This window comes from Camelina sativa, chromosome 8 (assembly GCF_030686135.1).
Source record: "Camelina sativa cultivar CO46 ecotype springtype chromosome 8, ASM3068613v1".
Taxonomy (NCBI): domain Eukaryota; kingdom Viridiplantae; phylum Streptophyta; class Magnoliopsida; order Brassicales; family Brassicaceae; genus Camelina; species Camelina sativa.
This window is the reverse complement of record NC_141887.1, coordinates 22,049,548-22,060,704: the sequence shown is the minus strand read 5'-3', so window position 1 is coordinate 22,060,704 and position 11,157 is coordinate 22,049,548. Positions and strand designations below refer to the sequence as shown.

At 34.1% G+C, this 11,157-nt stretch overlaps 2 protein-coding genes across 2 annotated transcripts; both read left to right on the top strand.

Moving 5' to 3' along the window:
• Nucleotides 1-6,803: 6,803 nt before the first annotated feature.
• Nucleotides 6,804-8,750, top strand: LOC104707527 (uncharacterized). Its single transcript, XM_010423900.3, has 2 exons — nucleotides 6,804-7,455; nucleotides 7,944-8,750. Exon 2 carries the CDS (start codon nucleotides 7,966-7,968, stop codon nucleotides 8,497-8,499), a length of 534 nt encoding a protein of 177 aa, XP_010422202.1. The 5' UTR covers nucleotides 6,804-7,455; nucleotides 7,944-7,965; the 3' UTR covers nucleotides 8,500-8,750.
• A 536-nt stretch (nucleotides 8,751-9,286) lies between these two features.
• LOC147940306 (uncharacterized) lies at nucleotides 9,287-11,043 on the top strand. Its single transcript, XM_087461251.1, has 3 exons — nucleotides 9,287-9,292; nucleotides 9,470-9,681; nucleotides 10,089-11,043. The coding sequence occupies exons 1-3, from the start codon at nucleotides 9,287-9,289 to the stop codon at nucleotides 11,041-11,043; spliced, it is 1,173 nt and encodes a 390-aa protein (XP_087317377.1).
• Nucleotides 11,044-11,157: the final 114 nt, after the last annotated feature.

Here is an 11,157-nt window from a genome sequence, read left to right as displayed (position 1 = left end):
CATGATAATAAATAAACTCTTGAGTCAGATAAAATTTATATAGACTATAAAATTTTTATTTATATATAGTGAGTATTAGCCAGACTTTTGCATACACTATATAGAATTAGGTTCATAAACTGTATATGAATAAGATATATGCATCACATGTTCTTTCATTTACTTGGAATTGATAACCTGAATGATTATATATATTAAATATCGATAAATAAAAATTATATATATATATATGTGTGTGTGTGTGTGTGTGTTTACCAAAATAAGAATAGATGGTATGTGTGATGTGGAAATTTCAACAATTTATAAGAAATTAAGTTTGTACCTTTCTTATGATAATCAATATTGTATACAGTATACAGTACCTTACAAGGATATGCATGATTCATTTTCATGTATAAAAATAATCAAAATTTAAACATATTTATACATAATACGCGTACATAATAAACTAAGTTGTACGTGATGGAGAGATGATTTAAACATTTTTGGTAGATGCATAAACTAGAAATCGAGGTTTTCATAATTATTATATATATATATGAAGCACTAATATGATAATGTATGACCACTCTCGTATATATATCATAGAATTTTTAATGTCGACACAAATACTCCTAGAGAAATCAGATAATGTATATATTATGACAGGTATTCAAATCATCTGCTGAAGAAGAAGAAAAAAAGGTTACTTAAATAGTATATATTTGTCTAAAGTAAATCATAATTTAGTATAATTTCACGAAAACTAAGGAGTGTCGGAAAACCTAGATTAATTGGTTGGTGAAAATGACTTTGGAACTAATGTGAAATGATAGGGTGCAAAGTGCAAACTGCGAACGTACACGCGTATATGACCAATAGTTAATTTACGCCAAAATTAAAGTTGAAATTCAAATAATTAGAATGTGTTTGATGAATTTTATTTTATTCAAAAACATTTCGATAGCCTTTAGGAAAAAAAAAAAAACATCTTTCTATAGCAATACATTTAGCATATGCAGGATTCTGACTTGGTGTAAACCATTGAATGAGTGGTAAGTTTGTAAAATGAAAACTGGCAAATCCTAACTTTTAACATTTTACAAAACTAACCACTCATCCAATGGTTTACATCAAGTCAGAATCCTGCATATGCTAAATGAAAAAACAATATACAAGTAGTGTTCGAAGTTTAGCAAAGTCTTCTTAACAAATTAAAACTTATTATATTAAAGAATTTTCAATGAAAACAATATACAAGTAGTGTTGGAAGTCGGACATCGTCAAAGGATACTGAAGTTGTCGGAGATTAGCAGTTGCCGTAGACAATACCCCAAAAAGTAAGTAAGCATTTTGGTTCGTAGTCTTACGTTTATAGTAGACACGTGTGTGTGACTTATCATCACTCGAAGTTTAATAAATAATATTTATTGATCAAACGATTCAATTCATAGTCTGACAAATAAGCTAGTATCTTTTATAGTAATAATATATATTTGCATTGCATGTTATCTATACGAAAGAATAATAGACTTGCAATTTATGACACGTACGTACGTGTATACATAAATTAGATCAATTTATGTTCTACTCTTTCCCAATGTGACTTGCAATTTTAGCTATACACAGGTCTTGTCCTAAATAAGTTAATATTTTCTAATATTGTGAAGTCATGTGTGGTTAGTTTGATACATTAAGGTACGACGTTTGGTTTCGTGTCCAATTGACGGGTATGCACTGTTCTTCAAATTTACGTATAAAATAAAAGTTAGGACGGTCCAACAAAGTTGATGATCTGAGGTAAAAAAAAAACTTCGATCTTTTATATATACTAGGTTAATACCCGCGCTACACCCCATTATTATTTTTAAAGTTTAGTTGTTGATCAGTTTTTCAAGTGAATAATTGGGTTGCATGTTATTTTAGCAAATATATATATATAGGAGCGATAAATTAATTTTGAGATTCAATAGTTAGAGTCATTATTGTGCTTACCCTTGGGCAAAAAATGCAAATGCCCACAGCCACCAAAAAAAAAAAATAGGTCACATTTTTATAAAAAGATTAAGCTTATATGTTTAGTTTAGTATGATATAATTTGTCTTTTAATAGCATTTTTGATGAATATTATATTCTATAGAGATTTTTTAATCTTGGTTAGCAAAATCTATATTTATTTTTTTGGTTTTCACTATAAATAATTTTTTTATTCATTATTGTAATATTTTTTTTAAAAAAAAGCTACATTTTTTTAAATGTCGCCCTAAGCCTCCACTATTCTAAGCACGACACTGGTTAGAGTCTTCGTTCAAATTTTCTTTAAAAGTTATTTTTTAAAACCAAACTGTGATGTTTTTCATTGTTGGCCTTTTTCTTTGATTGTTCCTTCACTCCATATTCACTAACCTTTTTTTGAAGAGACTCGTGATAAAACGAGAGAGAGTTGTCCATGAATGAAAACAAGCTTTGGTAGATATATGCCAAACTCAATATCATCAATTCCAACTTCCACCTGTTCAATAAGTAAGGGTGGTAAGAGTCAGTAGTTCAAGAGTGAACAATGAAAGAGTTTGAGTTCTAGTAAATAACCTAGATTTTTTTTCCTAAAACAAAAAACTTGGATGATATCAGAAATCAGAACTCACCCTAATGTTGTTATTTATTGGAGGAGACAGAACATTGTTGTGGACCTGAGTTCAAACAAATTAAAAGGCTAAGTTTATCATAAGTATTGTTGTATCACGAAGACATGCACATAATTAAAGAAAAATACTACAAAATCTTAATATTCCATGATGCTTCCAGCATAACCACGTGTGCCTGAAGAAAACAGACAGAGACGTAATGTACTACAATATTAAAATTTAAGAACTTAAATATTGTTTCAATCTAATGTTAAAGAATATTATCTATCATATTGCTACAAATATGATATATTGACACACATTCACACCATTGTATGCCTTTCTTTCATAAATTTCTCCAGGTACATCAAGCTCACGCACTGAAATTTAGAGATAGAAACCAATCAAATTGATCAATAAGTTACATATAACTAAGACTCCGAGAGACCACTAAACAAAAGAACAAAACTATGTCATAATCGAACTCTAAACTGGTCAATAACTTTCTTTGTAATTTATAATTAGTATGTTTAAATATAAACACTTACGGCTTGGTTCGTGACTAAAGTCATAGCAGATAGAATCAAGTGTATTTTTGATCAAGGTCTTCAAGGTGGGATTGGGTGCGAGCTTAGAAACCCAAAGCCATTAATGTCCAACCATCATCAAATTATCTGAAATTACAAAAAAACATAACAAAAAAATCCAAATACAAAATTACATCATCTAAATAAGTATAATCCACTTCAAAATAATAAGCAAGAGTCCTAAAAAAACAAACAAACTTCGCTAACCAACATCGAGAGGCTTTTGAAAAGATTTGTGAGAGTTTTGTGTGTTTGTTATTAATTTGACTTTAGATTGAGAAAGTGAGGTTGCTTCTAATATGCGATGAGGCTATCTGCATACACCGTAATCATAAACCCTCAAAGAACCTCAACTGTAACATACCATAGCAATGTTCTACCCAATCACATCATATCCAATACTCTGGATCAAGCTATTGTACTAAGAATCGCTACACAAATATATCAGACAAAAATCTAGGAAATGAGAATGAATCAATATAATACAAACATCACACAAAGAACTTACAAACAACAAAATGGTCAAAGATACACTTAAAAGAGGAAACCTTAAGATCGGGCATGTCAGAATTGAGGTTACCTTGAAGACGGGTCCAAATCCATCTTCATCGAGTTTGTGGGTTGGGTGAAAATCTTTAGTATTGTTTCTACTCAAATTATCTGTCTCAAAAACGTCTTCTTGGTTTTGTGATAGAAAATTGACTGAAATTGGAGAATCAAAGAGAGATATCCAAAGAAGGGAGAAAGAGGAGATGAGAGAGAGAGAGCCTAACTCTCCAAATATATTGCATTTTTACTTCGGATAAAAACTGTGGCAAATCCATTACAATTATGCTCTAGCTTAAGAAGATAATTATGAAAGATATGTTGGTGGTGATACACGGAGTGTCTGTTAGAACTTGAATGAACACATCAGCTGCTACTCTCTCTCTATGGGTTGAGGAAGAAAATTATATGGCGTGAAGAAGACGAAGAGCGAGACTTTTGACTTTTTTGATTCGGTCGAGGAGAGGCTTACGAGTATAGAGAAGGTGACGTGGAACCAAGAATAATTAACATTGGTTCAAAAATTCTGAGATGTATTAATCGTTATATTTTGATTGGCTAGGTGTTTTAAATTAGGTGTCAGTTCCAGGTTTTTTTAAATCGTTGAGGTGTCATGCTCTGGTGAGAAGCGTTCAAGTTTTATTGTATTGATTGATACTAGATTTTAACCTGCGGTATACCGCGTGCATATAATTTTTATTATTATGTATATTTTATATTGTATTTGTTATTTAAGTATTAGATATTTTACAAATAGAGAATAACTAAATTTCTCGGCTGTTTATGCGGCTAAATATTTATATTAATTTTGTAACCCGTAATATATTTCATGACTATTTGTTTATTATATTTAGTTTATTTTGTTTAATATTTGAGATTATATTTTGATTTTTAATTATTATAACAAAAAATAAGGTATCTGAATATATATAAGTCATTTATACACTATGATTAAGCCACATTTTTCTTAATGATTTAATTATTTTACACAATCTTAGTCAAATCAACTTAATTTTATATGTCAAATAATATTAATAGTGTTGACAAAAAATAAAATGAGGATTTAACCCGTGTTAGCACAAATTGAATGATATTGTATTAATTCCAACATGTCCTTTTTATAATTCATTTACTATATAATTATATTATATAGTATTTTAAACTTTTTTTATTTTACGTATTCGTAATATTTTAAAATTATATTTAGTTTATATATATTATTTATAATATTTAAATACATGTGAATCAAAGTTCTTCTTAGTTAAGAATCAAAGCTCACAGGTTTTGGAAAACAAAATGGCAAATTGTTGTTTTCTTTGTTTTCAAAAGATTAAGAAATAGAATATTTTCAAAACACAATAGAAAATGTGGTTAAATATATCATAGTTTCTGTTTCCATATTTATTTTGCTGTATTTTTTTAAGTTGAAATAGAATGTAAAATATTTAGGAAACAAAATCTGAAATAATGTTATTTTTAGAAAAAATTTTAGGGATTAATTTTGTAAATAAGTACAAACAAAGGGTAGAACCCAAAATATACTTTCAAAAATATATATATATAGATATTTTTTTGTTCAACACTTCGATCTTTTATATATTTTTGTAATTATGTAGAGGAGTGTATTCAACTTGACATTTTAAGTGATTTGGGTAAAATTTACAAATTCTATGTTATTCAATCATGAATTTTAAAAAGTCTATTAAAATCCACTGTTATTGAACTGATGATTTAAAAATCTACTTTAAAATCCACTGCTATTGAACTAATGATTTAAAAATCTACTTAAAATTCATTGTTATTCAAAACAGTTTTGTGGATTAGGATTTTAATAATTTTTAGGATTTTGGAGGATTCTAGAAGATTTGTTTAGTTAAAAATACAGAAATCCAAATCTCATGGTTTTAGGTGGGATTTGAAAGAATTTTACAAAAAATCATTTGAATTTCCCTAAAATCTATCAAAATTCTAAATTTCCTAAATCCCATCAAATTCTCCAAAATCATAGTTTGAATACACACCCGTAGTTTAACGGATAGAACTGAAATATTTTCAAAATGGTTTTTTCTCTCTCGCCAAGCGATTACCCAAAGCCACTGTTCCCAACCAAACTCTTCGTCTTCATCGTTCCCGGCCGACGTCGGCTTCTCTGGCGTCGGTCACCCCTTTTTCTTGCTTATCTAGTTTTGTAATTTAGTTTTTATATAGATCTAGATTTAATAACATCGGCAAGTTGGTTTTCATGGCTACTTGGTTGATGCTTGTGATTCAATGCCTCATCATCCTTCTCTCTTTTCGAGAGTGTTATTTTTCGACCATAATCCGGCAAGAGAACCGGAGATTTGTCGGCGCCTCTCCGTCAGGGATTCACCTAGGCGGTTTCCGTAGTTTCATGTCTGAATTGCGTAAGGGATTTCAAACACAGATCTGGGATCCAGGAGTACCCAACATCAAATCTGGCGGAAAGGAAATACGATTAATTCGCTTATAAAAAAGTCGTGTTGCACTTTTCTCGGCGAGGATCTCCGACGAAGACGGTCAACTGCCGAAGACGCCAACAACTCTCGTTCATGGTGGTTCTTTATTCTTATGGAGGAGTTTAGGAGATGGTGATTGTGCTCTCCCGAAGGTGTCAACATTTATTAGTGGTGGAAGGGATCTCTTCGGATTATATGATGACGAGACAATATGCAGGTCAAACTTCATTACTAAAACTTGTTGTCTTTTCCTCTCGAAGGTACAATGGACTAGTTTATGTTGCAACATTGACTCAGTTGAGGCAACTTGGGTTTTGATGTTTCTCTATATTCTTTGTCCATTTGAAAATATTTTCAAATCTGTTTTGGTGGTATTGGAGATGTACATGCGGCCCAAAGGCCAAGCCTATGAAGCATGAGCTTGTGGCCTTTTTAATGTCGTGTAGAAGTTTCGGCCTTTTTTTTCAAAAAAATGTGTTTAGTTTAGTAGTATTTGTCTCAGTTAGTGGTAATGAGTTTTTGGGTTCGATTCTTATCAGTTACAAAACAGCCCTTTTATTTTAATTTAATTGTGGCATTTATTAACTTAGAGCCGGCTCTGTGGATAAGACGAGGCCGCCTAAAGAATCTTCCAAAAGAATCCAATGGGACCTTGCCGAAAACATCATCTATATTGATTTCAAAGAAGATACAAGATGCAGAATCATCTCATACAACTTTGAATCCATATTTACTACTTAAAGTAATGTCAAAAACATTTTGGAGTTTCAGCTATAAGCTGATAGCCAATAAAAAGTATGTGAATGGAGAAATAACAAATTATAATAATTTCCTATATTTACGTAAATGATTGTTTTGAGATGCTTATGTATTAGGTAAACATTTTTTGATATTAATATATTTGATTTGCCGTAAAAAAACAATGTAGTTTAATGGATTCAACTAATGACCATAATCATCATATCCGGTACGAGAAGGCTTTTTAAACAAGGATCAAAAAACATTTCGTATACATAAGCAGAGGATATAAAGGCCTTAAAAGCCCAATAAGCGAAATTGGGCTCAAGATAACACATATTATCTTGTAACCAAGCCCATACATTTCCAAACCAGCGTCTCTCAGTTTCTTCTTTCTCGTCTTCGTAGCTGCAACGACTGAGTTTTTTTCTTACTAGCGGAAGAGAGAGAGAGAGAGAGAGTCGCCGTTCACCGATCCTTTCTCCGATCTCCTTCTCCTTCCAGGTATATTGTCTCTCTTCACTATCATCATCTCCAATTGTATGTGAATTTTGGTTTCCTCGCTTCGAATTTTTGATCCTTGATGTGAGAGAATTCTAGGGTTTTTTTTTTTTTTTTTTTTTTTTTAAATCCTTGTTCTGTAGAAATTTTTATCCAGAATCTTTCTAAATCGATTACAAAGAATCACTCATTCGATTCCGTAAAGATCGATTTGGTCAGTGTTGTATCTACGATGATGGGAATATTAAGATCTTCGAATCTGGATTTTAGTATTCATGTGTATTTGTAGCAATGTTGGACTCATACTTTAGCTGCATTCTCTGTATGTTACCTTATAGGCACTCTTGTATTGCTTAAGCTTTGCATAATCTAGAACTTGTAGAGAAAGAGTCAACTATGGTAGTTAGCTAACATTTTGTCAATTTGAAGAGCTTGGCAAAACTATAAGCAAGCTTTGTTGTGTTTCTTGATATGGATTTTTCATCTTCCAGGGTTTTGCAAACTTGGTATAGTATGGGTGACTTTTCGATTCAGATCAGTTCAAAGCTGATCAATCAGCTAGCTGAAGGCAATGATCAACCAAAGAGGAAGGCGAAGAAAACCAAACCCAAAGTGTCACCACAGAGGAAGGTGGAACAAGAAGCGAAGACACACCACCACGATGCAGAGAAGCCGAATCCAGTGGGGGAGTTACCAATGCAGCCACCGTTTTTTTTCCCAATACCGCAACAAGCAGCAGCAGCAGCAGCAAGCGCGGAGTTGGAGTTGATAAAGTCTGTTTCGAAAGAGAGTGAGAAGGTTCTTGAGAAGCTGGAGAAAGTAGAGAAGAACCTTGTTCATGAAGTGACAGAGAGATCCAAGGAGCTGAGGGAGAAAGAGTTTAAGATCCCTGAACCGAAACCGATGCCTTGTTCTGAAGATCACGAAGCGTGGATGAAATGCTACAAAGAGAACATTGATAACCCGTTGAAATGTAGCGGTTTGGTTAGGAGTTACCAGGAGTGCGCACGCCGGTGCAGACAGCAAGTGAATCCTGAGGAAAAGTAGAGATAATAAGATTGGGAAAGGCTTTTTTTTGTGATAAGAAGGGGAGAGTTTCTGTTTTTATTTGCTTTCTGAGATCTTATGAATGATACAGGAAAATGAGAATTGATTCCTTTTCTATTACTTGAAAGCAAAAGGAAAAAAATAATTAGAATCTGTGATTATGTTCATCAGGTCAAACTTTCAGAACTTGTGTTCTCTATTTACTATTTTGGCTTATCTTGCACAGAGATTGCCACATTATTTTCGTAAAATTTGGTTGCTCTACTGTTTCCTAATTATTCTTGGAATAGGAGCCATTAAAGAATCTCATTTTATTAAGTTAGTTTTGCTTGCGAGCTATTATGATAGAGACTCTTTTAGGTTTCATCCTACACTTCCTCTGCTTGTTCCTCCTATCCACTCTGAAGTTAAAGAAACCACTCATTGCAATTCCTGTATTGTCCAAACCAAATTTCTAGTCCCTTGCACCCTACCGGTTTGTGATGTAACCGGCCGATTATGTAAAATGTTGGTTTTGTTGTTTTTAGAATTATTTTTTTTTGGGAAATTCTCAAAAATAGCACAAATTTAAGTTTTTCTTCCAAAATTAGCATACACACGTGTATATCATTAATAATACAGTTAAGAGATTAAAAAAAAAATAAACAAAGTGTTGAATTTGGGAGAACCGAATACTCTGTGTTCCTCAGGCGAGATAGAATCGGAGAAATGTGAATCCGGCCAACCCAATTATTAGCGATATATTTTGGGCTTAGTATTTTGGGCTTTAAACGTGTAGTTTACGTCAATGACGGTTTGTGTATACCCTAGCTAAGACAAGTCAGTAACCTAGATCAATAAAGACAAGTCAGTTCAATACCTAATTCTACATGGTATCAGAGCTAGAAAAGTTTTAAAATTCTTGTTGTTCATCGATAAGTTTCGATTCGGTTGTGTCTGTCGATAGTTTCGACTTGTCTTGTGTATCAAGATCTTCATGAGTACCCACGGAGAACATGTGTCTTCTTCTACAGGGGCCCTCGTCGCTTCCTCTGTTTCCACGGTGGTGTCGCCGTATACACTTTCAAGCTCCGACAACCCCGAAACTGTTATTACCTCTGTTTTGCTGAACGGAGATAACTACAATGAATGGTCTGAAGAGACATTCTCCACCAGTTCCCCTTTGCTCATGGCCAGCTTCCAGTTCGCTACCTCGGTTTGCCTCTGCTCACAAAGCAAATGTCATATGTTGACTGTCTTCCTTTGTTAGAAAAGGTCCGAGCCCGTCTGACATCATGGAGTGCACGTCCTCTCTCTTATGCAGGTCGTCTGCAGCTTCTTAAGTCCGTAATTTCTAGTACACTCAACTTTTGGATCTCTGCATATCGTCTCCCTAGTTTGTGTATAACAGAGATAGACAAATTATGCTCTGTTTTCCTCTGGTCTGGTCCTGAGCTGAGTGGCAAGAAGGCAAAGGTCTCTTGGAAAGAAGTCTGTCGGCCAAAAGCAGAAGGGGGTTTGGGACTCCAATCTCTCCGTCTTGCCAACAAGGTTAGCTGTCTTAAAATCCTATGGCGAATAATGTCTGGATGAGATTCTCTCTGGAACAGGTGGATCTCTGTCACTCTACTCAAAAACAGGCCCTTTTGGGAACTCAAATCTACTACTAGTATGGGATCATGGATGTGGAGGAAGCTCCTAAAGTATAGATCACTTGCGAAGCAGCTTTACAAAGTGCAGGTTAATAATGGGACATCAACATCGTTTTGGTATGACAGTTGGAGTAGCTTGGGTTGTCTCCATGAGATCACTGGTAGCAACCGACATATTGAACTCGGCATTCCTTTGACTGCAATCGTGGCAACGGCCAAGGAGGGCCACCGTAGGCGTGAGCATCGTTCTGCCCTTCTCAACACCATTGAAACTGAACTAGCGGCTCTCACTCTCACTGCAGCTGAGGATATCCCCATGTGGAAGGGTCAACACAATACCTATCGTGAGAGGTTCATAACTAAGGAGACCATTACTCTGCTTCGTGAATCTCAGCCGGCGGAACCTTGGTCTCAAAGTGTCTGGTTCATGCATGCAACCCCCAAGTATGCGTTTGTATCCTGGCTGGCTGTTAAGAATCGATTTCCTACGGGGGACCGCATGCAACGATGGAATACCAATCAACGAACAGATTGTGTTTTTTGTGGTTCAGTGGAAACCCGTGATCACCTCTTCTTTTCCTGTTCGTATGCCGCAGCGGTATGGGTTCCACTTGCGACTAGACTCCTTGGAAATCTTTTCACAATTGATTGGAACACTCTTCATGCTACACTCCGCAATACCAACATGGATAGAATCCGTCTCTTCACTATTCGTTATAGTTACCAAACCACGGTTTATCATCTTTGGCATGAACGCAACAAGCGAAGACATGGAGCAACTCCCATACCCTCTTCTCATCTGGTCAAGCTCATTGACAAGATAGTACGCAACAGGTTCACTTCAATCCACAACCTGGGAAACTACTCTTATGACGATGGGCTGACCTTATGGTTTGCCACTCGCCCTACTTGACTCATCTCTGCTGTAAATTTTGTCTTCTCTTTTTTCGGTTTTGTTTAAGCAAACTCAAAAATTGGTAACAGTTATTGTAAAACAGTTTTTTTTTATTTGAATTAATTTAACATT